The 27,934-nt window shown below is 48.1% G+C and overlaps 1 protein-coding gene across 9 annotated transcripts in view; it reads right to left on the bottom strand.

Annotated features, from left to right (window-relative positions):
* The window catches only part of LOC101168670 (C-myc promoter-binding protein), a 98,388-nt gene that overhangs the window by 10,128 nt on the left and 60,326 nt on the right, over positions 1-27,934 (bottom strand). For 4 of the 9 annotated variants that reach the window (XM_020699693.3, XM_078944117.1, XM_020699694.3 and 1 more), the window contains 11 exons: positions 23,604-23,693; positions 23,323-23,385; positions 21,147-21,248; positions 20,925-21,065; positions 18,689-19,785; positions 14,709-14,937; positions 14,498-14,601; positions 11,629-11,804; positions 5,712-5,870; positions 2,659-2,818; positions 1,834-2,088 (listed from right to left, as the gene is read on the bottom strand). In XM_020699693.3, coding sequence (XP_020555352.1) covers positions 1,834-2,088; positions 2,659-2,818; positions 5,712-5,870; positions 11,629-11,804; positions 14,498-14,601; positions 14,709-14,937; positions 18,689-19,785; positions 20,925-21,065; positions 21,147-21,248; positions 23,323-23,385; positions 23,604-23,693 — 2,576 coding nt within the window. Of the gene's footprint in view, positions 1-1,284; positions 1,490-1,833; positions 2,089-2,603; positions 2,819-5,711; positions 5,871-11,628; positions 11,805-14,497; positions 14,602-14,708; positions 14,938-18,688; positions 19,786-20,924; positions 21,066-21,146; positions 21,249-23,322; positions 23,386-23,603; positions 23,694-27,934 lie in introns of those variants that run through there. The other 5 variants (XM_078944118.1, XM_078944115.1, XM_078944116.1 and 2 more) reach the window with 5 other exon arrangements.

Here is a 27,934-nt window from a genome sequence, read left to right as displayed (position 1 = left end):
ACTTGCGCTCAGCGCCTGACCCCCCTCCCTGCCCTCACGCGGGAGCCGTAGCTTTGCTTTCCTTCCTACACACACGCTAGAGAAGGCTTAAGCACACACACAAACACTCAGTGTGTGTTTAATAAATGCAACAGGAGCAAATCTGACTTAGTTCTGATTTATTTTTTATTTTTTCAGTCATAAAACAGCATCTAAAAATCCATCAATCCACGTAGCTGATAGCTGCAGTTTAAACAGGGCTTCAGCCATTTTGTAAACAACATTGTGGGGACCTGGGACTTAGCCCCGCCCATGGCCACTAAGACTCATGGGAAGTGTTGATTTCTACACCATAAGAAAGGAAGCTGTGAAGAGAAGTGACTCTCATGTTCTTACAGTCTTTGTGTTCAAAACAAAGGAGCTGAACTGCGGGAAAAAATGAGCAAATGTCTTTCTCTGCCACCTTCTTCTACGCCCCACAACTACACATTAGGCGCACCGCCTCATGGGGCCCCCGCTACAGTTTGGCTTTTAAGTGCGCCATATAGTTGTGAAAATACGGTACTTATTAGCTGTTTTTACTAGTTTAGGTATCCTGACCTCTCCTGGATCCTGGCCTCTCCTGGATCCTGACCTCTCCTGGATCCTGACCTCTCCTGGATCTTGGCCTCTCCTGGATCCTGACCTCTCCTGGATCCTGACCTCTCCTGGATCCTGGCCTCTCCTGGATCCTGACCTCTCCTGGATCTTGGCCTCTCCTGGATCCTGACCTCTCCTGGATCCTGACCTCTCCTGGATCTTGGCCTCTCCTGGATCCTGACCTCTCCTGGATCCTGACCTCTCCTGGATCCTGGCCTCTCCTGGATCCTGACCTCTCCTGGATCTTGGCCTCTCCTGGATCCTGACCTCTCCTGGATCCTGACCTCTCCTGGATCCTGGCCTCTCCTGGATCCTGACCTCTCCTGGATCTTGGCCTCTCCTGGATCCTGACCTCTCCTGGATCCTGACCTCTCCTGGATCCTGGCCTCTCCTGGATCCTGACCTCTCCTGGATCTTGGCCTCTCCTGGATCCTGACCTCTCCTGGATCCTGACCTCTCCTGGATCCTGGCCTCTCCTGGATCCTGACCTCTCCTGGATCTTGGCCTCTCCTGGATCCTGACCTCTCCTGGATCCTGACCTCTCCTGGATCCTGACCTCTCCTGGATCCTGGCCTCTCCTGGATCCTGACCTCTCCTGGATCCTGACCTCTCCTGGATCCTGGCCTCTCCTGGATCCTGACCTCTCCTGGATCCTGACCTCTCCTGGATCCTGGCCTCTCCTGGATCCTGACCTCTCCTGGATCCTGACCTCTCCTGGATCCTGACCTCTCCTGGATCCTGACCTCTCCTGGATCCTGGCCTCTCGCGTTTCCTCTCTGATGCTCCCATGCTCATCATTGGCCCTGCTTCTCTGACCCGAATATTGATTTGTGGACTTTTGGCTGAGCTGCATTTGGATCCAGCCTTCTGCCTGTTCTTGTGACAGTTGATAGTTAACTAGTTTTTCTAGTTAATAGTTGCCATTTTTGTACTGGATTGTTGAAGCGACTTTACAGAAGTGCTCTGTTTAGGTGTTCAATGATAAAGGGAGGTGAATAAAATAAAACATTGGGAAAACCTTGATGGGTTTATTACATTTGTGATATTTTATAAAAGTATTGCATCAGGAGTCAGCATCGGCAGATTCTAAAAATCAAATGGCCCAAAAGTGATTACTATGCAGTGTGCATACAAACTCACGCTAAAAGGAATGGTTTTTTTTTTCATGCATGCAGATTCTCCACCTGGAAGCACAGGTTCGGTTCCGAGTCTAACCTGGGAGTCCCTGTTGCAGTGCTCCGATGTGAGGACGAGACCCGGTAAGTTGCTGGGCAGGTCCAGCCGTCTGAAGTACCAGATGAGGTTCCAGTAGATGATGGGATGGTGGTCCACCATGTCGGCCTCGGTGATGACCGGATCTCCTTCGTTCTCCAGCAGGCTCTCCAGCTCCTTCCACAAGACCAGCGGGCTCAGGTAGGGAACCGTCACCGGCTCGGGGCTGTGGACACTCCACTCCACATTCAGCGGGTCCTTGGAGGACAGAAATGACCGACAGCTCTCAGTGTCACGTAAACACAGCACTGTCATTGTGGTACCGTTTGCAACCTGACATCATTCAATTGATTTGGTTTTCGTTCAAATGAATCTTTTTCAATCTTTTTTTGCAGTCCTCCTTTGGACACCCTCCAGTACCAAAATGTGGACTGAGCGTGCGGTTCCCCACCCTATGATTGGCCTGGGGTCCCGTTCAGGGAGGAGCTGTGCGTTGATGGATGGAGCCAGAGCATCAATGCAGTCACAGTGACAGGTTAAAGGTCAGAGCATCCATGAGCTCCTCTTAGGTTTCCTGCTGGATCTGTCTGCATGACACGCAGGAGCAGACGGACCTCCGGTTCTGCCTGAGGCTCACCGCCTTCTTCAGCGCCACAGCAAAAAATTCCCAGCATCAGATAATGAACTTCTGAGATCGTGAGGATGTGCAGCGCTCTTTTCCCCTCCCGTCTGGAACTGAGAGCCACTCCAGTGTTTTCAGAGGTTTGCTTCACTTGAACCTGAGCGTTTGGAGAAGAGGCCGGAGGTCCGGAGCCCTCCGGAACGTACCACTGGTTCGTTCAGGCGGGTGGGCAGGCTGCCGGATGTCTGCAGTCGGGGGCTGAAACTGGATGTTTCCTCTAAAGGACCGAAGATGGTGACGCTTCGGGTCATGGAGGAGGACAGCGCCCCCTGGTGTCGCTCAGTGGGGATGCTGATACCCGGAGCTCTGGAAAAAGACAGATGGACTTTGGCCGAAAGGTTCTGCCCAAAACATGCAGAAACAGAAATGCAACTCCTTCAACACATTTCTGTCGTTGAATCTCACTATTAGATTTAGAGGATTTGATAAAATCTACTTGGCCTCATCCTCCGCTTTGATTGGAGCTGCATGCGACAAATTCATCTGTAATTACTTTTTTCAAAATGGCGGCTTTTCTGTTTGTTTTTCTCCATAGCAACCATATTATGTGTGGTTGCTATGGAGGAGACAAACAGGTCTATGTCATTTTTAGAAGAATCTTTAAAAGCCAAGTTTTTAGATTTCCATGGCAACAGATGTTTTCTGTTAACCACACCCACATTCCTAATATATTGATTAATATCAGATTGTTTGTCATACTGTTTTGTTCAGGTTGATCCAATGATTAATGTATTAAACTTTCACAATATTCATGTAATAAATGTGTGAGCAAAAGAGGAACGCTGCTTTTGCCAGCTCGCCATCTGAGAGCCGTTCAAAATCTGCACACTGTAAAACCAACATATTTCCCAGATATCGTCCTAAAGAAGCTGGAGGGGTTAGGAGTTAGTTACATTGAAGTACCGTAGGGGAAGTTTAAGTTTGAAGATGGATGCAGAGGTGATTTTTTGGGGGAGGAAAATTTCAAGATGGCAGCCTCTTCATGGGGTCAAAAGTCAACGTAACTTCAGTCGTGGTTGTAGACGTGAGCTGGCAGCATGATGGTCAAATGTACAAAAACACCATATTTTTCCCATTGCCGCAAAATGGCTGCCAAGCCGTAGATCCTGTGACATCCCATAATAATTTCATGACAGAGTTAAACAGTGATGGACATATAATGTATTTTAGACACTTTTATCAAGCTCAGGGCCCCCAGAGAGGCGATCGCCTACCTTTGCCTGATGGTAATTCCACCCCTGGCTGTGTGTGTGTGTGTGTGTGTGTGTGGGGGGGGGGGTCGTCTTCTTTCCCCTAAAGTTCACTGCTTGTAAATGTTGGTGAGCCTTTGCGTGTGCGGTGGGAGTGAAACTTTGACTCAAAGCTGCAGTCCAGAGGGAGAATCGGGAGTTTCTCTGTCTAACCCCCCCTTCCTTGCAGACGGGGACACACTGCTGCTGAATGAGGCTGCTTTGATGTGTCCAACTGAGGACAGGGACTTGAGCTCAGCCGAGGCCGCTTTTGTCTTTCGGCTCCAGGTGGCTGATCCCTTCCCTGACGCGTGGACATACCCGATAAAAGCTGGATTCTGTCAGAACCTGGCGCCCTCACGGTCTTTGTTAGCACCAGGTGCTGCAGATCATCACAGCGCTCCTTTACAATGCAGATGAAGAGCGCGTGATTGCAGTTCCCGCTTCTAAAGCATTGTTCAGTCAAGCTGAGGCTGCATGGGGGGGGCCAACGGGAACAATCCCACTACACAAACGGGTCTTCGTTCTTCTTCAGGTTAGCTTGGGTCAACTCTGCCCTGTTCGTTGGCTGAAGGTGACGGTAATCACTGCTCAGTTTCACACTTCCTGTCTTTCCGGCTGAGTTTCTATCACCTAAAACTCACCAAAGTTTACCCCCCCACCCCAGTATGCAGTGAGAATGAATTTCAGGCAAAGTAAACGACCCCCCCCCCCCCCCCCCCCCAATAACAACAACAAAAAAACAATGACATAGCAGTTGGGGAAACTGTAAAAAAAATTGAATTGGTTAAAAAAAAGTATTTCAAAATCTAAAAATGAAAGCTAAACATGTGAAATCCATTTAGATGGTTTGGAATTATTATAGGATGGCGACCTACAGCTGTGCTAGTGAGAAATGTGGCCATTTTCCCACAACACAAGAAAAGAGAACTTCTGTTTGAGCAACATTCACACCTTTTCACACACATGGCACCAGCAGAAGTCTTCCACCACCACCACAGTTTTGTTGACCTTTGACCTTAGGAAGAGGATGCCATTTTTGGTTTTAAAAAACAACAGTTCTTTCTACAAATGTAAACTCCTAGGGTTCTCAGTCTGTTGCCTCAAAACTCCTCAAGCATCATTGGGAAGCTACTAGGGAAAAACGTTGGTTTTCACTTTTCCAAATCTTTAACAGCATTAGCCCTGGTGAGCTGCAAAAGTGGCATTTCGCTTTTACCAACAGATTTTTTACTTTACATCAGTGTTCCCCAGCCTTTATGTGGCTGCAGACCGGTCAACCCCTTGGCATTTGACCGCAGCCCAGCGGAAAGGGGTGGGGGTTGCTTAATTTTGGTCCGATTAAAAAGAAAAACTTCTCAAATGATCAGAGTACCTGAGAGAATCCATCCATCCATCCAAAAATCTACCCACCCACCCACCCATCTACCCACCCATCTATCCTCCAAAGCCCAGCCCGACCGTGGGGGTCATTACCACAGCGCCCGCCCAACACAGAGCAGCCTAAGGCCCACTCTACAGCTATTATAAAAATTATAATAAAAAAAATATCAAAAATAAGATAAGATATATCAAGTGAATCTACTAAAAGTGAATCTTAGTTCATTGAAAAACCAAGACTCTGCGTCTGAAGTGAAACTCAGTGTCTCATATATAAAGTGCTTAACTATTTAAACCCGGAGCTTTAGCTCCAGTGTTAACGTTCTTTTGACTGCCCTAACTCTTCAACTGTTTACCAGTTAACATAACTCCATTGGATTCTGAAGGGGAGAGAAAAGCAGCTTTGCACTCACATGCAGCACTTTACTGTAGTGAGGTGCTGACATAATCAACAGAAATCAGCAGGTTCTGCTGCAGAGAAATGCGGCTTTGTGCCATCATGTATGACAGCTCTAACCTTAAAGGGTTGAGGGTCAGTCTATAAATCCAACAGAAAATACTTGATAGGGTTTGTAAGGAGCAGTGGGTACCTGTCAAAGCTTCCTTGCAGTGCGGCTGTGCTGGGGGAGGGAGGGGAGACTGCGGTTGTGGGGCATGGCGTGGACGCGGTAGAAGTCTCCGTGTCCATGCCCGTGGAGTATGAGGACGTCATGGCCTCGTCCACAGAGGGACTGCCCTTCAAGAAAAGCCTGTAGGGGCATAAAGGGTGATGTTGAAGAAAACTCACAGAAACTTTAGAGAACTTCATCCTTTAAGCATGACCTGACCTGACCTCTGCCTTCCAGCTGCTCCTTCACCACAGTGAATCACAATGTTCTGTTTTAGATTCACATGATTGACTTGGCTTCGATTTGAGGCACTTCCTAATAAAAGCTTTGCACACAAAAGCCCTGGATTCTGCCCTCTTGCACACAGAGTTGCACTGTTAAGAAAGGCCTAACAAACTAATGATGAAAAAAAAACATTTTCCAGGACAATAAGCAACTAATGAAGTACGTTTGTTTGATGGGGGTACTTGCAAAAAAGTCAGAATCAACCACTTGTACAATGTGGGATATACCAAGGTGATGCTCTGTCGCCACAGCTGTTCTGCATAGGTCTGAACCATCCATCCATCCATCCATCCATCCATCCATCTTCCTCCACTTATCCGGGACCGGGTCATGGGGGCAGCAGTCTAAGCAGAGATACCCAGACTTCCCTCGCTCCAGCCACTTCCTCCAACTCCTCTGGGGGTCCCCGAGGCGTTCCCAGGCCAGCAGAGAGACGTAGTCTCTCCAGCGTGTCCTGGGTCGTCCCCGGGGCCTCCGCCCAGTGGGACATGCCCAGAACACCTCTCCAGGGAGGCGCCCAGGAGGCTTCTGAACTAGATGCCCGAGCCACCTCAGATGGCTCCTTTCGATGTGGAGGAGAAGCGGTTCTACTCCGAGCTCTCCGCGGGTGGCCGAGCTTCTCACCCTATCTCTAAGGGAGCGTCCAGCCACCCTACGGAGGAAGCTCATTTCAGCCGCTTGTATTCGGGAGCTCGTTCTTTCGTTCATGACCCATAGCTCATGACCATAGGTGAGTACTGGAACGAAGATCGACCGGTAAATTGAGAGCTTTGCTTTTTGGCTCAGCTCTCTCTTCATCACAACGGATCGGTACAGCGACCGCATAACTACGGACGCCGCTCCGATCTGCCTGTCAATCTCACGCTCCGGTCTTCCCTCACTAATGAACAAGACCCCAAGTTATTTAAACTCCTCCACCTGGGGCAGGGACATTCCCCCCACCGAGAGATGGTAAACTACCTTTCCCCGGTCGAGAACCACGGCCTCAGATTTAGCGGTGCTGACCCTCATCCCAGCCGCTTCACACTCAGCCGCAAACCGCCCCAATGCATGCTGGAGGTCCTGGCTCGATGAAGCCAACAGGACAACATCATCTGCAAAAAGCAGAGAGGAAATCCTGTGTTCCCCAAACCAGATCCCCTCCGGCCCCTGGCTGTGCCTAGAAATTCTGTCCATAAAAACTATGAACAGAACCGGTGATAAAGGGCAGCCCTGCCGGAGTCCAACGTGGACTACTTTGGTCATACAGAGACCAGACAGCCCTCAGTAAGGCTCCCCGGACCCCATACTCCCAGAGCACCCCCCACAGAATACCACGGGGACGCGGTCGAACGGCTTCTCCAAATCCAGAAAACACATATGGACTGGATGAGCGAACTCCCACTATCCCTCCAGCACCCTAGATAGGGTGTAGAGCTGGTCCACTGTTCCACAACCAGGACGGAAACCGCACTGTTGTTCCTGAATCCGAGGTCCGACTATCGGACGGACTCTCCTCTCCAGTACCTGGCATAGACTTTCCCAGGGAGGCTTAGGAGTGTAATTCCCCTGTAGTTGGAACACACCCTCCGGTCTCCCTTCTTAAAGAGGGGAACCACCACCCCTGTCTGCCAGTCCAGTGTTACAGTTCCCGACTGCCACGCGATGCTGCAGACACGTGTCAGCCAAGACACTCCCACAGCATCCAGAGACTTGTGGTACTCAGGGCGGACTTCATCCACTCCCGGGGCCCCGCCACCGAGGAGCTCGTTGACTACCTCAGTGACTTCAGCTTGGGTGATAGACAGTAGAGCCCTGCGCGGGACTATTTTCTTCATCCCGCTCCCGCCCGCGCCCGCTGAATTTTTGACCAATCCCGCCCGCTCCCACAACGTATGCGTTACACTCCCGCCCGCACCTTTTTTTTTAGCTTCAGCCTTTTCCAGTTTTGCTGATTCGCAGATCTGAACTCCATGCGTGTCTCACGATGAACCTCGTTTGAGGTTCTTTTCTGCTTCATCAATTGACATCATGTCCCTGCCAGGAAACCTGCTCCTTCCTGATCCCGTCAGTGTTGCCGGATAGATTGACAGCTCTTTCATCCGTGTGCTGCGCTAGAGCGCCCTGACTATTTCTCGTCAGACCATAACCTCTAGCTGGTAGCTCCGCCTACACGCGTCCGCGGTGTCAGGCTTTAAAGAACACAATTTCTAAGAGGCGGGGCGTTGCACACCCCCAACAACAGGTTAGATGACAGAGGCCATTGGGCGTCTCTACCTGGTGCCTTCACGGAGCTTCAGTACATAAGAATCCAACAGCCGCACAGCCTAACGTAGTCCGCTATTATATATTAATGAGATATTCATGGCAGCACTGATCCCGCGCGGGGGGGGGGTTGCCGCCCGCTCCCGCCCGCAGCACAATTCAAACCGCCCAATCCCGCGAGATTTGGGGTGGGTCCCCCCCGGGTCCCGCGGGACCCGGGGGGGACCCAACCCAAATCTCAATGCAGCCCTCTAATAGACAGCCTCACCCCAAAGTCCTCACTTTCTGCTTCTTCAAAATAAGGCGTGTCAGTGGGATTGAGGAGATCCTCGAAGTATTCCTTCCACCGCCCGACAATGTCCCCAGTCAAAGTCAACAGCATTCCACAGGCAAATGGCAACCTGGAGCAGGCAACAAGGAAAGCTGCCACAACTAAATACCTCCAACGAGTAAGGCAAGTCCTGAGAAGCCAGCTCAATGAAAAGAACAAGACCCCGGCAATAAACAGCTACGCACTGCCAGTTATCAGATACCCTGCAGGAATAATAAGATGGCCAAAGGAAGAGTGGTGAGGCTTGTGCAGAATCAAACTACATCTTACTCAGACGCAGAGCTGTTAGGTTTTGCTTTTGGCACATGCAGAGATTTGCTGTTTCACCAGTTTTGCTTTTCAGTTGCTTCCTCTAGTGGCGGAATTGTGCATTTTGGTTATTTCTATAAAAAATCATAACTCGCCACAGGAATGGACTAAAAACATATTTTTTAAACATACTTATCATTTTTACTATTCACCACTGGGCTGGACTGAACCATCTGGAGGCCCTGATAAGGCCCGGGGGCCGTATGTTTGACACCCCTGCTGTACATGGAGGGTTCCATCCCAAATCCAGCACCCTGAGACTGTATGCTAGCCGCAAGGAAGGAGGCAGAGGACTAGTGAGCGTAGAAGCCACTATCCAGGATGAAACATCCAAGATCCATGAGTACATCAAGCTCAAGGCCCCAACTGACAGTGCGCTCAGTGAATGTCTCAGACAGTGGAGAGCAGAGGATACAGTGCTGGAGGACAGATCCTCATGGGAGGACAAACCCCTGCATGGGATGTACCACCGGACCTGAACTGAAGTGGCTGATATCAAAAAGTCCAACCAATGGCTAGAGAGGGCTGGCCCACAGGAAAGTACTGAAGCACTCATCCTGGCAGCCCAGAAACAAGCCCTGATCACCAGGCCAGAGGCTCAGATCTACCACACCAGACAAGACCCAAGGTGTAGGCTGTGTAAAGAGGCGCCTGAAACAATCCAGCACATAACTGCAGGGTGTAAGATGCTGGCAGGTAAAGCATACATGGAGGGCCACAATCAAGTGGCTGGAATAATATACAGGAACATATGTGCAGAATATGGACTGGAAACCCCAAGGTCAAAGCTGTGGGTGCGCGGCGATCTCTGGGTTGCTTGGGTCGGGTGCCGGGGCTGGCTTGCAGAGACGAGGCGCCAGTTGGGTGGTGGGCGCCTCATGGGTTCTCGGGGCCCTGACCTCGTCCTTGGCCCTTGTCTCGGTGTCTGGCGCCCGGTGGCCCCCATGGCTTCCACCTGGTACGGCTAAGCGCTCCTATCCTGTGGCCTGGGGGCCCGGACACCAGGTTCGCCTATGCCTCTGGGGGCCGGGGGGCCCCTGAAGGGGGGCCTTCTCTACGCCTGGCTGGCTGGGTGGGTGAACGGTCCCCTCCTCCCCCCTCCCAGGCTGCTTGGGTCCCGGTGCCGGGGGCGCTCCTGGCCTGGGGGTCTCTCCTCCCCTCTCCTGGTCTGGCTGGTCAGGCTGGGTAGGATCTGGTTCCCCTTATGAACACACGGTTCACTTCAGCAGCATGCATGTATCTCCACCCCACGTGCACGTGCACACTGGTTCATGTCTGTCTGTCTGCTTCATCCCTTCTCCTAACCCACAGCGTGTTGATGGACAGATGTCTTTCGCTCATCTTAGTTGTCAGCATGTCACCTTTGATGTAATATTTGTCTTTTCAGCAGATCTGGAATAATTGTTACAGCTTAAAATAATAACTTATTCAAATCAGTGCTTGTATCCCCCACTTTCTCACCTCCTTTCCTTTTACTCTCTTCCACCCCCCCTCACATTCTTCCCCTCTCCCTCCCCACACACACTAAATGTAACAAATAAATAAAATATAATACAACAAAAAGGGGTTTATACAAATCCGAGCCTCATTGTATCCATTTCCTGATACAGCCAGTCTACTACGTCCTACCAAGCCCCTCCAACTTGTTCTGCTGAGGAAGGGTGGAGTCACAGGCTGCAACCTGTGCCTGGAGAGGGCGACCCTGGAGCACACATTGTTCGAAAGCCTTGGGCAAGGGACGCTGCCACCGGCGCCATGACCAAGTGCTAAAGGCAATAGTCAACGCCATAAGCAGTGGCATTAAACACTGCAGGCGCCTCCGCCCAGCGAAGGACATCATTGCTTTTGTCCAGGCTGGGGTGATGCTGCCAGGGCCACCCACTCAGGCCAGGGCCACCCACTCAGGCCAGGGCCACCCACTCAGGCCAGGGCCACCCACTCAGGCCAGGGCCACCCACTCAGGCCAGGGCCACCCACTCAGGCCTGTGAACAACAGCACAAGACTGGGAGTTAAAAGTTGACCTTGAAAAGCAACTGAAATTTCCAGAAACCATTGCCTTTACAACCTTGAGGACAGATATGCTGCTCAGCTCAGCAGCTTCCAACCAGAGTGGTCTCTTATAGCTGACTGTCCCCTGGGAAGTCTGGATTGATGAGGCAAATGAGAGAAAGAGGGCAAAGTATGCTGACTTTGTAGAGGAGCGCTGGAACAATGTTTGGAGAGCAAGGTGCCAGCCTATTGAGGTGGGATGCAGGGGTTTGTAGGCCAGCTGCCTACAAACGTGTAAATGCGTCAGGAATCCAAACCCTTCTGCTGTTAAAAAAAACGTTGGCTCATGGGAAATTTTAGGCTGAACCCGAATTCTCCCCCAACCCCTCCAATTGTAGGAGCGTTTGAAGTGTCTGAAATAGTTTTTTGAAGGGGAAACCACCGTGAGGGTGTTCCTGTGTCGCACAGCACACTGCTTCAGGTGGGCGTGGTCTGAAGCACAGAAATGTACATGTAAACGTAAGTAATGACGTTTTAAGGTTGTAAAGCTGATGTTGTCATGCATGTTCCGAGCACTGGCAGCTATACGCTAACATGGATGACCGGTTCTATTGATGACGTCATCGAGTGGGAGTACACTATTCTTTCCCATAACTCTCCACTAAATCTAGGGGTAGAAAGAAGCCATAGGTGATTGGTGTCCATTTTGTGGATTTTGGAGGTAAAGTGGAGTTGGGTACCTGCCAGGTCCTCGCATGTCCCGAATCTCCACGTTGAGGAAAGGCAGGAAGGGGTTTCCGCAGAAGGGGCAGGTGGTGTTCAGGTTGGAGTCGTCGGCAGTCCAGCCAGCCATGATCTCCTCATCATAAACCAGGCAGTCGCAGGTCTTACAGCGGGAGCAGCTGGAGATCAGCAGCTGGCAACAAAAGGCAGATATCAGACACTGAATCCTTTCAAGACACAAAGGTTACCGTTAGAATCTTTTGACCAAAGTTTTTGTTTAAAAACAACCAAGCCTAAATACAACTTTTCCTCACTTTTGGAGAAAACAAAGGCAGATGGTCAGCGGTACCAGTTTCTTTAGCGCGGCGAATTAACACGATCAAAATGGCAGTTCTGCCTAAATTTATGTATTATTTCCAGATGATTCCCCTTTTTCTCCCTAAGGTATTCTTTACGAAGTTAGCTGGACTCATATCTTCATTTATATGGAATACAAATGCCCAAGAATACGTAGGTCCAAATTGCAACGTTCTAAATCTGAAGGTGGTTTTGGGTTGCCAAATTTTAAATATTATTACTGGTCAGCAAATATTATAAAACTTTCAATTTGGCTCCGCACTTTTAAAGAAAACAGAGGACCCCTTTGGTCCACCATGGAAATCACCTCTGATCTCCCCGCGTCACCAGTGTCATTTATGTGTGCTTCATTGGCAATAACTGAAAAAATGAGCTTCAGAAACCCAGTGATTATAAAGACCCTTAAGATCTGGTTCCAATGTCGTCGCCACTTTGGGTTTGAGCGGACTCTCATTTACTCACCAATCTCCTCCAATCCATTTTTCCCACCTGCCCTAAATGATTTTGGTTTTAAAACATGGCAGGGAAAAGGAATAGTTCTATTTACTGATTCATTTGTTGATGGTTCATTTATGTCTTTTGAAAGCATCTGTAAAAATTTTGATATCCCCAAGTCTCATTTTTTTAGATACCTACAGGTCCGCAGGTTTGCGGTTCATCATTAGTTTGCTTATTTGAGTGTGTTTTTGTTCTGTTTTGTTGTTGTTTATTTTCCTTATAAGAGTATGTTTGTGTATTTATATATATATATATATATATATATATATATATATATATATATATAAATAAATATATATGGTCCATTTCTGACTTATATATATGTCGTAACATTTGTTATTTTTGGTCTATTTCAGTTGACTCTTATTTGGGTTTTTGTTGTTGTCTGTTTTATAAAAATGTGACTAAGGGAATCTATAAGCAAGCTGTGTTTCACATGCCACTGGTTGGCAGGTTTTATGTTACTCTCATTGGTATAGGCCTGTATATGTACATATATATATGTATATACTTGGTTCTTACTTATTTCGCCTTCTACGACTGTACAGTTTTAAAGCTGTTTTTTTTAATATGTATGTGTGTTTCTATAAAAAATTATAAATCTTTAAATACAGTGTTAAAAAAACAAACAATCAAGCCGAACAGATTTTAAACAGTTTTTTTCTTCATTTTACTTTTCCACTCAGCACATAACTGTGATCACACAAATAAGAAGTCATAACTTTTTAAAAACTTTATTTCTTAGGTGTTTCCTTCCTGTTTCCATATATGGTTAAAAAAACTGGTAACGCCATAAAGATGAATAAAGTAAATAGAGAAATAAATAAAGAATATGACTTCTAAAAAAACCTCTGAAAACCTGAATATTAATAAGCCTTTCATTCTAATAAAATGGTAAAATTCATTTAACGGAAACTGTTTCTTATACAAGTTGTTTAACCCAAACACATTCATGATGCTTTTCTTTTGGTAAATTAAGGTATATTTGTTCTTAAAGTGGACAGTCAACATTGACTGATTTTCACAACAAATTATGTTTTAGTATAAGAAAAAAACCATAGAATTCTGATGCTTAACCAATAAGGTTCTAAAAGTCTGGTTAAGGAAATAAGGTGCTGTTCATTTCAACATTGCTATCTGCAGCTTCTCCAGAACTTTTAAGCAGGATTTTTTTTTAACTGTCAGCAGTTGGGCTTAAATCTTAGTGAACAAGGGGAGGGGGTACCAATTTTTACTGATGGGTCAAAGGAGAGAGGGTCACAAAACAACTGTAAACTGTGTTCTCTGTTGAACCTCTGCCTATATTATGGGCTTAGCCCACCCCCCTGCATGTGTAGTCATATGCTCGGACTCATCTTCCTCAATGTTGGCCCTTCGTCACAGGGAATCGGAGGCTCCTCCCAACCTGATTGTTAGAATTTTGCAGTGTCTTCAGGAGGTGGGGAGGTGGGGTGCAGCGTTTTGTTTGTCTGAGTTCTGGCACATGCTTTGGCTAAGCACTTCCCTTCTGAAGGTAGTGTTGATGTGCTAATAGCTTTAGGTAAACATGAATGCTTCAGTATGTGCAAAGAACACCTAGACAGTGAGTGGCAGAAGGAATGGGAGGAGGAGCAGAGGGGGAGATTGCTCTATTCATGTCAGAAATCGGTCAAAAAGAGCCGACCGGCACCCCCCTCCTCAGCAGAATAAGGCTGGGACACAGAGGGCTTTGTGATCGTGGGGAGTGGGAGTCCATCACTCATGTCATTTTCAACTGCAATAAAAACAGGGTCAAAAGAAGACGTGTGTGAAGGTCTGAGTGATTTGACAGTTTCCACATTTCTATCATGTCTTTCTGATTTAATCCTCAGATGAGCAGTCATTCACGTCCTCCAACAGACAGCAGGACAGTTCACAGAGCCCAGAGGAACCATCCTCAGTGGGACGAGGAGATGTCACCTTAACAGTTTGACAACTCTTTCTCTGCTGAGGGAGGGGGCACCACATGGACCCTGAAAAGGCGTTGGTGCTCAGTCGGCTTTTGGGGTTTACCTCCATAGCGCAGCTGTTGAAAATGCTGGTGTTGCTGGTGTAGCGTGACGAGCTGAGGTCAGACTTGTCCGGCGGCGGGAGGTCAGGGGGAGACAGCACACATCCTGACAGAGACGGAACACGTCTGACACGTCATCCACTTTAACATGAACACACAGACATGGCGGGTTTGGAAAGGAAACCCCTGACCCGTATTGAAGGTCCTACTCACCGGCAGGAAGAGATGTGGGTCTGCCACGGCGGGGGTCTGAGGCGGAGCTGTGCGGCCTGCTGTGAAGGGGGCTCCGCCTGGGGCTCCTGCGGGGCCCCACTGGACCACTGTTCAGAGGAGAGACCACTGACATCTTGGACTCCTTACAATCGTCCTCATCCAGCAGAGGTGGGGAGTCCAGGTCTCCGATGTCGAGGGAGGACACGCTCAGGCTGTCGCTGTGGCCGTCCTTAGGAGAAAGGAGACCAGCAGAAACTCACATCAGTCCGTAAACCAGAACCTTTCTTGGTTTTTGTTACTTTGAATGTGAGGCTCAACTTGCAACTGAAACTCCTGAAACCAGCACAAAACATTTTTCCATCATCTATTCTGGGAGTTACATTCAAAAATAAACCTGTGACAGACAGATTCACAAAGCACGATTACAGAAGTCCTCACTACACACTTCCTCCACTTTTCTCTCTTGTTTAAACTCTCAAAGTTCAAACCCTTATAGAAAAATCAGTCCAGTTTTCTACAATGAAAAAGATCCGATCATGATTGAAGATTTCTGTAAATATGGCAAAACTGAACAGATTCTGTACAGCAGACACGGCATGGAGGAGATTGATTGACAAGCTCTACAGCCAATCAGGATGCAGAACACAATGCCCTGTAAAAAAACAAAAAGTGAAATTTAAAAAAGTACAAAATTGCACCGATAAAGCGGCTGCACGGCTCTGCTGGCTGCATGTAGGACTGGCACATGGGACACCGGGGTTCGTTTCCCAGGGTGCAACATGAGCTTCATCCATATGAAGGGATGGTGAAACACTCCATGACCCCAGGGAAAGGTGAACCACGACAAAATAATAAAAATCTGTGAACCAGCGAGACCGTGAAAGGTGAACCGTGACACAGAGAGAAACACGGCCTTAAAGGGCCTCTATCATGCTATTCTGAAGCCTTTTGGAGTGAACTATAGCCATATACATGATGACATACGACCTCTGGCATACTAATTAAATATTAGTTATTTTCCTTCAAGAAGTTAAACAACTGGATCTCTGAAGCTCCGCCTTTCTCTCCTTGTGGGTGTCGACTAGAGTCGGCCTCAGCAGAGTGTCTGCGTTTGTCCCATGAACACAAACATTCAAACTTTTGCAAAGATGGACGTGCAGATTGTTGAGATAAAAAGAGAGCTCCATGGAGAAAGTGGGTGTGTCTGTTCGCCTGGGGGCGGGGCTAGCAGCTCAGACACTCAGAAATCCATAAACGGATCAAAATACCACTTTGGGGTTTCTTTTCTTGAGGAATGAATATTGTAAGCTTAACAAGTTGTTTTTGTTTGGCGTCGGCCCATAATGTGACACTTTTATCCAATAAACTGGCTTATTTTAAAGGGATGCTGCAAGTCTCAGAATACTTGGACATGGTTACTATGGATACCATGGTGCAGCATCTCCTTTGCACTTCTCAACAGTTTAAACATCAAGTTGTGGAGTTTTTGTGTTGTTTGGTGCTCTGTCTGACTTCCCAGCGTCGTATGTGAAGTAGGTTCATGTGCAGAGGATTGTGTTCACATCTAGAGAGTTTATGGAGTCAGAGATGTCACTGATGAGGGCCCAGAGACCATAGACATACAGTGAAGATGCTCCGCCTAGTCCCTGACACACAGAGATTTCTCCAGTTATTCTGAATAATGCTCTGCTTTGCATTTGGGACTTACAAACATTTAAAGATTATTGTTGGGGATCATCCTTTTAAAAATGATTCTACATTCTTTTGACCCAGTTTTATTGATCTAGTATTCGTTGATGTGATTTAAAAGTCTTCTGAATTGATTCCGTTTCAAAGCTTCTCAGGTTGAACTTAACCGTCGTCAGATGACTGCGGGTTTGGATGTGTCAAAGATGGGCAGCCAGAAAAACCCACTGAGACTAAACATCTCTCAGGGTTGACAGGTAAAGCACAACTCATAATCCAGCAAAACTCACAAAAGAAGTTCTGTCAGACTGAAAGCTTCCCGGCCACAAGGGGGCAGCAGAGCGCCAGGGCATTTGCTACAAAGGTCTCATTTTCAGTCCAGGGGCCTCATTTATAAACATTGCGTACGCACAAAAGAAGGCGTACGCCACTCTCTACGCAATAGTTGAGATTTATAAGAAGCAAACTTGAGGGGAAAATGTGCGGTCCTTCATGCTCTGACCCAGGCGTACGCACAAAAACGGGTGAAATGAGAAACGGCGACGCCGTCGGCAGATGGAAGAAACACGTGAAAGTGAAAATGACAATCCTGCCTCTCAGAAATAACATGAAGACTTCACAAAGCAAGTCTGACAATTAACAGCTACACCAACACCCGTTTGATCGATCAGCAGTGAAACAAACAAAAAAATCAAACGAAAATTACAACAGAAATTCAAATGAACACTTATTTGCAAAAAGAAAAGTGAAATATGATCTGCAATATTGGCATGTTGTGCAATTCATCCTCATAAATAATATAGTTAACAGAACGAAATAATGTACAAAACTGACATTCCCGTCAATGTGTCCGTCTGGCGGAGCAGATATAGGTGCAGACAGACAGACAGATGGATAGATAGAGAGAGATGCATTAATTGTCCACTGGGGAAAGTTGTTTTCATATTAAAACATTTCTTCATAAGCTACAGAATTATGGTATTCATGCATATGCCTTTAGTTTGTTTTATTTTTGATAAAACAATGTATGGCGTATGTCTCAACCATTCAGAAAGCAACAAGAAATTACATTTGCTGAACAATTTCCCATTTCCACGTCGATTATTACCAACATCTGCAGCTTGTCAGATGTAATTAAATGGAGGGAAATAAAATGCCCCATCACAATGCGTAATGACGCACAAAGGTTGATCTTGCGCTCTTAGAAGATGTGGCAAATGGAAGAATTCGGAGTGAACGCATCTTTAGACAGCAAGAAGACTTGCTGGCAAACGAGGACGACTGGCTTATGAGCCGGTTCAGACTTCCTCTGCGGGCTTTTGGGGGGGTGTCCCCCGGTGCATCTGGCGCGTCGGTGTCCCCCTGCGCCTCAGTCACCACTCCACTTAAAAGGGATTCCCCAATTATTGCTGCCAGTCTCTCATCAGGAGGGGTCAGCTCCGGTGTCCCCCCCCCCCACACACCCGTGGCAGCCACGGGTGTGTGTGTGTGGGGGGGGGGGGGGTCAGCGCTAGACGTTTTTTTGCCTCGACTTTGATGTCCGACCTTTTCTTTTTTATTTCGGCCACGGTCCGAGGTTGTGAGGCTACAGCATTCACGGCGTCTGCCACCGTCTGCCGCTCAAGTGCCTTTATGGCATTAGTAATGCCCACACTGTGGCCTCCACACAACACTTTTCTCCTCTTTTCCACCTCGCCAACGATAACTTCTACTTCACATTGAGTCAAGTTACGTTTTTTTCATTTCCTCTCTTTGTTTGGCATGATTTCACAATTAATGAATATTCATTTGTGGGCGTTTCACGGACTATTTATGGGCAACTATGGGCGTGTCATGAAGCCGCAAAAGCTGCGCTGCATTTAGAATCGGTTGTGATTTATTAAGGGAAAGATGCGTAGGATGTGCGTGCGCACGGTTTTATAACTCCGAATATTTCTGTGCGTACGCACGTCCTATGTTTCATCCGTACGCCACTTCTGACGCAAATCCTACGCAAAGTTTTAGAAATGAGGCCCCAGAACTCGACTGTAACCCTTGTTCTATCCTAGGCACTTTAACATTGGGAGGTGGGTCATCTAGACCCACTAGACAGTGCTCTGAACCTTTTTCTTCAATGATTTGTGATCTTCACTGGTGTCCATGATTACATGAAATCTTTCCACCTTTATCCACCTTTGTCATGGTAGGGAGAACACTTCAATGGAAGGGGGGGGGGTCATCTAAGATGGCACAAGGGTTAAAGTGGGTCGGGTCAGAACCTGCTGGTTTCCCCACAACAGTAAGATTGGTGGTACCTTGGTTGGAGCGGTGTAGGTGGCAAAACGGGAGTACCAGCGGCTGGCCTTATCAGCCACGCCCCTCCCAGCAGAGAAGACGCCGGTCTTGAACACGTCCAGGCTCGGCGTGAGCAGGGTGTCAAGGGCAAAAGAGGAGGAGGAGGCCGACACCAGGCCCATCCTGTCAGCCCTCTCCTGGAAGGGGCTGGGCCCAGGGCTCGCGCCGGTGCTGGAGCTCTGACTGAGGGGGGGGGTCCACGGACTCTGAGGTGAGATGGGTTGGGCAGGTGACGTTTGGTGAAAAGTGTGAGAGCGTGGCATTTCCACAGTCCTGCAGGGGGAGCCATAGGGGAGACTGGACCTACGGAAGGCGGGGTTTGGGGCTGGGTGCAGGAGGGGGGGGCTGGCGAGGTCCTGCAGGTCCAGGCTGGGGGTGCGGCTGCTCAGAGGGCTGTCCAGCTGGTTCAGGTACAGCTCGATCTCCCTGGCCAGGTTTCTGCGTGCTCTCAGCGCTCCGAGCTCCTCCCCCCGTGGCGCCGTTCCCGGGCGCCCGCTTTCCGACTCTGCTGCCAGGACAGAAAGAGGGTCGTCACCCGTTTGGATGTCGGTGCGCTTGACCGTCCCCTTGCCGACTGAGGCGGTCACGCCACTGCAGCTGATGCTGCGTTTGACGGGCGGTTTTACTGCGTCTAGCTCCAGATCCTCAAAATCAAAAATGGCCTCAGCGTTGTTCCTGTCCTCATCGCTGGAGTCCCGCCCCTCTTCCAGACTCCTGGGACACCGCCCGGTAGAAGCCGATCCTTCCAACTTCCCCCCAGCCAAAGGACTGTGGAGCTTCACACACGAGACTATTTGGGTTTTTCCCCCCAAGTGTCCCCCCTTCTTCTCTGGACCAGTTTCACTTTGGCTGGCTCCACCACCGAGAAGGGTGTTCCCACCGCCGCCGCCGTTCTCAGTGTCCCCACTGAGGTGGCGGCCCCTCACAACCGGCCGCTCCAGCGCCAAGCCGGCGACCGCCTCCTCCAGGGCGCTCCTGTGCCTCCTGATCAAAGTGTTGCTGTGGACCTCGCCGATGTCATCCAGGGAGGCGGTGAAGAGCAGACCCGCCACGTGACCTGGGGGGGGCGGGGAAAGGCCACAGTTAACCACGGCAGCAGAAAGGAACAACGGCGAGCTTCAAGTTCATTTCAGTCTTCCACAGACACGCACAGTTACAATAAAGTTAGAAACATTTCAAACTAAGACACCTCTATTCTAAACCACCATATTTTACTCATGGAGACAAATATTCATAAATGGTGAAAACTCACAATAGATGTGATGCTGTCACAGGAAATAATCATTCAGAACGATCTGAGAGCTACAGATTAAAGATGAATGGAAACATGACCTGTCTCCTGACCCCTAGGCATTCTGGGTAGTCTAGTCATGTTAACTTAAAAATGTTGTTTCGCTTAATACAGTTTACAAGGAATTACGAGGAAGTTTGGGTTTATATGCTCTGTTTTTGTCCATTTTATCCACAGAACAAAAAACCCTCAAAAAGATTGGGAGAAACTGGAGAAATCTCTGTGCGTCGGGGACGGGAGCAGACCTCTATTGTAACCCTGTGATCTTCAGGGCCTCGGCGGTCCTCAGCAGCAGGATGCTAACACTACTGAAGGATCGGGAAACCTTTGGAGGGGAAACGTTGAGAACTGAATCCAGATGAACAAACTGCTGTCTTCACAGATGTCTGCTCTCTGTGTCTGCAGAACTGAAGCTCTGCCATGAGACACAGAGCCATGGTTGAACCTGCTCCAGAAGGACTGTGGCCTGTAGACCCAGACTCTATTCAAACGGACCGTTTCCAAGTGGGTCGGACGGGTCGATGTGTGACGCTAGTCCCAGATTTCCTCTAGCCGGAAGAGGAGGCCTTCCGGCATGTTCTCAGAGGCGTGTACATGGCGTGCATGAAGGACAATGCAGCCATGACATTCCACAGACACAGACAATGCTTCAGACACTCAGATCCTCCATGCTCTGAGGTCTGAGAAAAGCTGCATCATGGTTACCATGGTGACATCTGTTCTGTTGGGAATAGAATACTGCCTCATCGGATTCAAACATTCTTGTTTTCCGTCTGTTTAGACTTCCAGATGTCTTTAGATCTCCTGGTTCGGTTCCTAAACATCAGATTCTAAGTGCAGGTAGTTAAACGGCGTCTTTCCTCTTCTTCAGGCTCTGTGAGGATCTGCGTGACACTCAGCCGTACCTGAACCGCTGCAGCTCCTGGGTTTACAGGAGGACTCGTACGGGAAGCTGCTGCGGACGATCCCACGAGGTTTGAAGGAGGGATCCGCGTCCAGCTGGGGGAGGCAGTCCCTACTTCCTTTGGAGCTCTCCGTCTCTGACACTGAACTCACAGAAGACACAGACTTTAGCACAAAGACGCCGCCTCTCTCCGGCTGACGGCGGCGCTCGACAGGTGACTGACGGGAGCTGCAGTCGCTCTCCTTCCTGCTGTCTTGGGGAGGCGCTGCCCCTCTCCACACCTCCTCTTTGGACAGGGAGTTGTAGCCCAGATCAGACTGATCTCCTGCAAAAACACAAAGCAGAACGGATTCAACCCACACCAGGCTATCCCGACCTTTACAGAACAGAAATGGGGAGAACTATCATTTCAGCGCTGAAAGAACTGATCTTTGATTCTGAGTTGCTGCTGTCAGGAAAATGTCCTTCTTTAAGGTGCAGATGTGAAGGAGGCGGTTCTGGTTGAACCATGGCGGGCGGCGGTGCGTGCTGAGTTTAAAAGCACAGCGCATGAAGGCATTGATGGTTTGGGGTGTTGCTCTGGGAGGATATCAGGTAGAAGGGAGGGGGGAGATGGAGCGAGGGAGGTGTGTGACAAAGTTTCATGAGGCTGAGAGAACCCAGGATCCAGTTTAAATCACAGAGTTCAGACGCACAAAGCGGAGGGGGCCGTGTTCATCGGCTGATGGGAGGAGCTCTACAGACGGACGCTCCTCCTGACACAACCCCGTGGTTCTGGGCTAGGGACCGGCACAGGGACACCCAGACTTGAACTTAGAATATTTCTATTCAAAAAATGATTTTTTTTGGTTCTGAAAGACAGTTTAGACCAAACTTATGCTTTGAATGCAACTTTGATTCATGACAAATCCTCACATCCAAATAAAACAGAAAAGATGTTTTAAAAAGACGTAGATTTGGAGGGAAATCAAGCCAGAGAGTTTATGAAGGATTTAGTATTTTGCAATGACGATCGGTGGGAGAATGAATGTTCTGAAGCAGCCCACACTGGTTCTGTGGGTTCTGCACAGCAGTAACTTGTGATGCTCAATACTGTGACCACCCTTGTTCACAGGGGGTCGACCCCCACTCTCAGCATTAATGATCTATCTTCAAAGTGTTCCCAGTGCTCTTTTCATGACGCTTATCCCGTTTATAGACAAAATCACTCTGTGTGGTTTTCTAGGACATAGTTTCTGCAGAGCGGCAAGAGTTCATTAGAAATTCCTCTCTGAGTAGTGGGCAGAACTGTTTGTGTGGAGAAAGTCTGCACCCTCTTTCCGTCATCCATCTGTTCACATGCTCTCCTGCTAGCTTACAGCCCCTCAGGGCAGCCAGCTTGTGGCCCACCAGGCATCTTTTTCAACCTGCTGCTGCTTCACAACGATTTGAAAAAGAAACACTCAGAAATGCAGTTTTAAGCTTAATTTTCTTCATAGATGTCCTCCATCATCAGAGAAAGCCCTGTTTTCACTGGAGGGGGGCTGTGAGGGGGGCACAGGTGTGTGCAGCCATCATACAAATGAAGCGTACCACTGTCCTGCATGTGTAAGTGCTTTGTGACGGATTGTGCGCGTGGTTTCTTCATTTCTACCAGTCCGCCTGCAGCAAGGAGCGTGCACGTATCACGTGCACAGAACTTTCGGGACCCTTGCTCAATCTGCCGGGTTTAAAAAATGTCAAATCTGTGCGACACGCCTGTGTCTCCCTGACTTCACGGTTAGCGTACCCATAGAAAGAATCTGCATGAACATTTTCTCTCTACAGGCTCAGAGCGAGACCTTGATATGTAGAGCGGGTCACCTGCGTGTCCCAGACAGGTTTGATCCTCTTTCACCTGCAGACAGCCCATACGGGCCGCTGGGTCTGAGGCGTTGTGAGTGTAAACACTATAGCTCCTATGCTCACAGTACATTGAGTCGGCAGAAACTTCACCTTTAACCTTTTTTATTTCCCTGGTCTTTGGTCAGACTAAACTAAACATTTATGAATGCCAGATTGACTGTTTAATTCTCAGGTCAAGACGTTTTTATTCAGGAGAGCTTTACTATGTTTTACTGGGTTTTGTTTTATTATTATTATTGTATTTTATTACTTCTTTGTGTTTTGATATAATTTTATGCTCCTTTTGTAAAGCACTTTGTGATTGGGGAAAACTTCCATAAAAATATAGATTTTCCATTTTCCAAAGCTTTAACACATTTCGGACACATTTTCTCAGTTTAAGTGAATTTGGTTTCTAGGTTCAGCAGCTGCTTCCTGAGGTAAATGACTAAATGTAATAAAAAGGTTTTTGCTCCACATAAAACAGAAGAACTGCCATCAGGTCAGAGCGGAGACATGAAACCACAGAGGTTTACCTTCATGGAGAGGGGCTTCTCTGAGCTCATAAACCCCCCTGGACCTGGCACCCCCACCACCAACTGAATGCAAAGGCAAGACAGGCGGGGCCAGAGTGGAGGGCGGGGTTAGGGACAGAGCAGAAACCGTGAAAAACGGCCCATATGGTGGATGAGCATCAGACAAACGACAGGATGAGCCGGAAAAGAGGCAGAGCAGGAGGAAGACATGAGGCGGGGGGGTCAGTGAGTGGAACAGACGACCAAAGGAAGAAGATGGGCGACCGTGTGGAAAGAGTCACCTGTACTGGACCTGTCATCGGCGGCGGACGGACCCGGATCAGCAGAACTATCCAGGCTGCCGTGACTCACAGCATCCAGGTCACTGACATCTGTCCAAAGACAAGCGAGGGTTACAGAGGGCAGGTGTCCACAAGGGGGCGCTGTTGTCTCCTCACAGTGTGGAGGAAGTATTTGGAGCCACACATGACAGAACAGGTGCTCTGGTTTGTCTGGAGTCTCAGCCTAACTTCACTTTAAAGCTGAGACTTCACATCTGTTTCACACCAGAACCCAAACTTTCCTCCAGATGCAGTTTTGAGAGACGGGAGCTCAGAGGCAGCAGCGTTAATCTGAACAGATTAGGGCTTTGTGCTGCCAAACAAAGAGACTAAATGCAGCAATCAAACGCTGATGAGGATTTCCTCTATTCTGTAACAATCATCCACATTGAAGGGCATACATACACCATGCTAAATCCACTTTTCGAGCTTTTAAGTGTATTATATTGTTCAGTCCTCACTATAAACAACCCCAATGTGGTATTTTGATCCATTCATGCATTCCTGAGTATTCCTCTAAAAAGCTGCTCTCTGAGCACCAGCCCCTCCTATCCCATGAAAATAAGCAGGTTCTCACATTGTGACATCACAAAGTGAGGAACCGCCCCTTCCAGGAAGAGTCTGAGCTGGAAGCTCCGCCCCCACAGTAACACACACTTCCTCCTTAAACGCTTTCATTTTGTGTGGACGAAATGAACAACGGTCTTTGCTAAAGTTCAGATGTGGCAGACGTGCTGTTGAGATGATGGCAGGCTCTGGGATGATGTCATGAAATGGGCGGCTAGGCAAAGAGTTCATGAAAACAACTCCTATGTCATAAAAAATGTGTTCTTTAGTGTCCCAAAGGTCATATATAATCATATATACCATGGTCTGGGTGAATTCTTGATTCTGATTGGCTGCTGGGTGTGCATTAAAAGCCGATAACCACACGCCTAAAAAAGTAGTTCCGGTCACATAACTTAAATGTTTTGTATCACTGCTCCGGCTTCTTTAAAACAGACTTTAACTTCATCATCTGGACAACAACAAGCGGTAAAAGGAGAACTTTCTCTCTAATCTGATGCTTTATTCAACACATCGTGATCATTAGCATAGATATTGCTTTCCTTTGCCGCTGCAGTTAAGGTCAGAGGTCAAAGCCATTGTGACACGCGCCACGTAACAAAAAGTCTGCTTTTTGTGGAAAAAGTGATCCAAACCAGAAAAAATAACAAGAATAAAGGACTAAAAGCTGGTTGAATATATTTTTTTTTATGTGACCATGGAATTAGCGGGTTAATGGTCTTTGAAGTGTGCATTATCAGAAATGAACGCACGTTTTTTTAATTTCTGATTTCCTATATGGATATAGTTTATTCTGAAAAGCCTGATATAGGGTTGTGCCGATGGACGATGGCTGACTGACATCCCGATGGAGAGACACCATCGTGATGCCACGCCCCCGCCACGTTGCGAGTCGACACCATAAGCCGCGGTTACATGTGCAAAATATCTTGATGGGATCAACGGTCGGATTAGAATTCAACCGTGTAGATGGGCCCAGAAAAATGTTTTCAGAATATAACAAATGTTCACTAAGGTCACACTTTCGGTCAGAATAAATCATTCACACATGCGCAGTAGGGTTTGAACAACCGGAAGAGGATATAAGTTCCGCTGAGTGGCTTTTTTTTTCAAACTTTATTGAATGTAACAATTCAATACAAAACAATGTTAAACAGCGCCGAGCGGCTATATATATTGACATGTCAGCTCGGTAATATACGAGACGATCTTCTAAACGTGCTTTTAATAATGTTACGGTTATTATGAAACACCTGTTTGCTCATCATTTGAATTTTAATCCGTGTGGTCAGTGCTTTTTCTGAACGAAGCCAGGATTAGCAGTATGCTAACACGGGCTAACAACATTAGCTTTGGGTGGTGCTGCTTGCTGGCTGCACGTAAACATGTAAGAATAACATCAGCCTTTATTTAGTCGGGACACGACTGGAAACACAAATCCACGTGATTGTTTGAATGTTTTCTAAGGACTGAGCGACATTTCTGCTTCGAAGCTCAAACCGCTGAGTGTGCTGACGATCCGAGCTGTGCTCACACACACACTTTTAGACCCGGTTCTGAGTTCGGTAGCCCGTTCCCCCAGAGCTGCGGGACGGATCGCAGTCTTAAATCTCCCATACATAGCGCTCATGTAACAAAGCGCCCCCCCCCCCCCCCCCCCCCTTCCACTCAAACACAAAGCTGTAAGTCCGCGCTCCGCCGGTCCACTTCACTAGTTAAGTGCGGGAGCGGACTACTTCTTTTCTACTTTTTTTGTTAAAGTCACTTCCCTCAGTTTATATTGGATCATCGCGGATGAGTCATTAGTTGGGAAATAAAATAAATAAAGTAATAAGGTAAAATAACGAATAGCAATTAAATAAGAACGAAAAATTAAAAATAGCCCCCCCCCCCGACGATATCATCGTCCATCCCGATGGTTGACAGCAAACATCGTCAACGGCCAATTTAGGGGACATCGCCCAACCCTAGCCTGATGTAGACCCTTTAAATGAACATTTCAACCTCCCTTCTCAGAGCAGAAGCTCTCCGTTAGAGAAAAGAGGCTTGTGGGGGAAAGAATGACTCAAAAAGACATAAAAACAGTTTCTGAGCACAAATTGAAGAGATCATGGAGGAGGTCAGGAGGAGCAAACGGCAGCAGAGGAGCTGGTTTCCAACCAACAGTCTCCTCAGATCGTTTGCAGGAGCAGCTCTGAGTTTATAGATTGAACTCACTTCCTTCAACACAGAAACCAAAATAAGTCACCATCTGAGACGATACATCCTCAATCATAAGACAAACTAAACACTTAATGCTTGAAACGGGAAGATCAACTTCCCCATTATAATAAATATAATGTCTTAACAATGTGTTATCACTTACCTAAATATAAGATCTACTGATTCAACCTTAAATCATAAATCTGTAAGTAATCCCAGTAACCGTATCAATAGCAACATATTTCGCAAAAGATAATGTAACAACAGTTTCACATATCACCTAAGTGCTAAGTACCCCCCCACAGGTAATGCTGTTATCATTGACCCTTGTGACCTTTAATGACCTTCACCTCTGTACTGAAACACTAACATTGGATTTACTGGCTATTTTGACCCAGCAGGCACGTAAGAAGGTGAAGCGCCGCAGGAGACGCACCAGCGCTCAGGAGCGCTGGTGCGTCTCCGCCGGCGCGGATTTCGCACTGCGCTGCCCGGAATATTTCTCTCCAACGTGCGCTCACTTTGCAACAAAATGGACGAACTGAGCGTGCTGCTCAACAAAAACAGAGACTTTTCCACTTCCTGTGTTTTGTGTTTTACGGAGACGTGGCTGTGCGACTCCATACCGGACGCTGCACTAGAGCTTCGGGGATTCCAGCTGCACCGAGCGGACAGATGCACGAAGCTTTCCGGCAAAACGAAAGGAGGTGGAATATGTTTCTACATCAACAGCGGCTGGTGCAGCGATGTTTCAAAAGTTTCTCAACTCTGTTCTCCGGACATAGAGACCTTCATCATCAACTGCAAGCCTTTCTACTCCCCCCGTGAGTTCTCCTCATTCTTCCTCGTCGGCGTTTACATCCCACCGCAGGGCGACGTGCGCGCCGCCCAGCGAGCGCTGGCTGAGGAGATTCTGAGTGTAGAACGGACAAACCCAGACGCCTTAGTCATCGTCCTGGGAGACTTTAATAAAGCCAACCTATCATCTGAACTCCCCAAATATAAACAGTTTATTAAATGTCCGACCAGAGAGGGAAAGGTACTAGACCGCTGCTACACCACCATCAGCGGTGCTTATCGTGCCGTTCCCCGTGCTGCTCTGGGCCTGTCCGACCACATCATGGTGCATCTGATTCCAGCCTACAGGCAGAAATCAAAGCTCTGCAAGCCGGTTGTGAGGACCTGCAAGAAATGGACCAGCGAAGCTGTGGAAGAACTTCAGGAGTGTCTGGACTGCACAGACTGGGACGTTTTCAGGTCTGCCACCAACAGCTTGGACGAGTACACAGACACTGTGACGTCCTACATCAACTTCAACTTCTGTGAGGACAGCGTCATTCCAACACGCACCAGGGTGAGCTACAACAACGACAAACCCTGGTTCACAGCTAAGCTCAGACAGCTGAGGTCAGAGAAAGAAGCTGCATTCAGAAGTGGGGACAGAGACAAATACAAAGAGGCCAAGCACAGATTTAGCAAGGAGGTGAGGAAAGCTACATCAGCCCATGGTGTGAGAATGGAAC

Source organism: Oryzias latipes, chromosome 3 (genome assembly GCF_053564925.1).
Source record: "Oryzias latipes strain Hd-rR chromosome 3, Olatipes_Hd-rR_3.1".
In the NCBI taxonomy this organism is placed as follows: domain Eukaryota; kingdom Metazoa; phylum Chordata; class Actinopteri; order Beloniformes; family Adrianichthyidae; genus Oryzias; species Oryzias latipes.
Note: the sequence above shows the minus strand (reverse complement) of the source record. Positions and strands in the feature narration are given on the sequence as shown.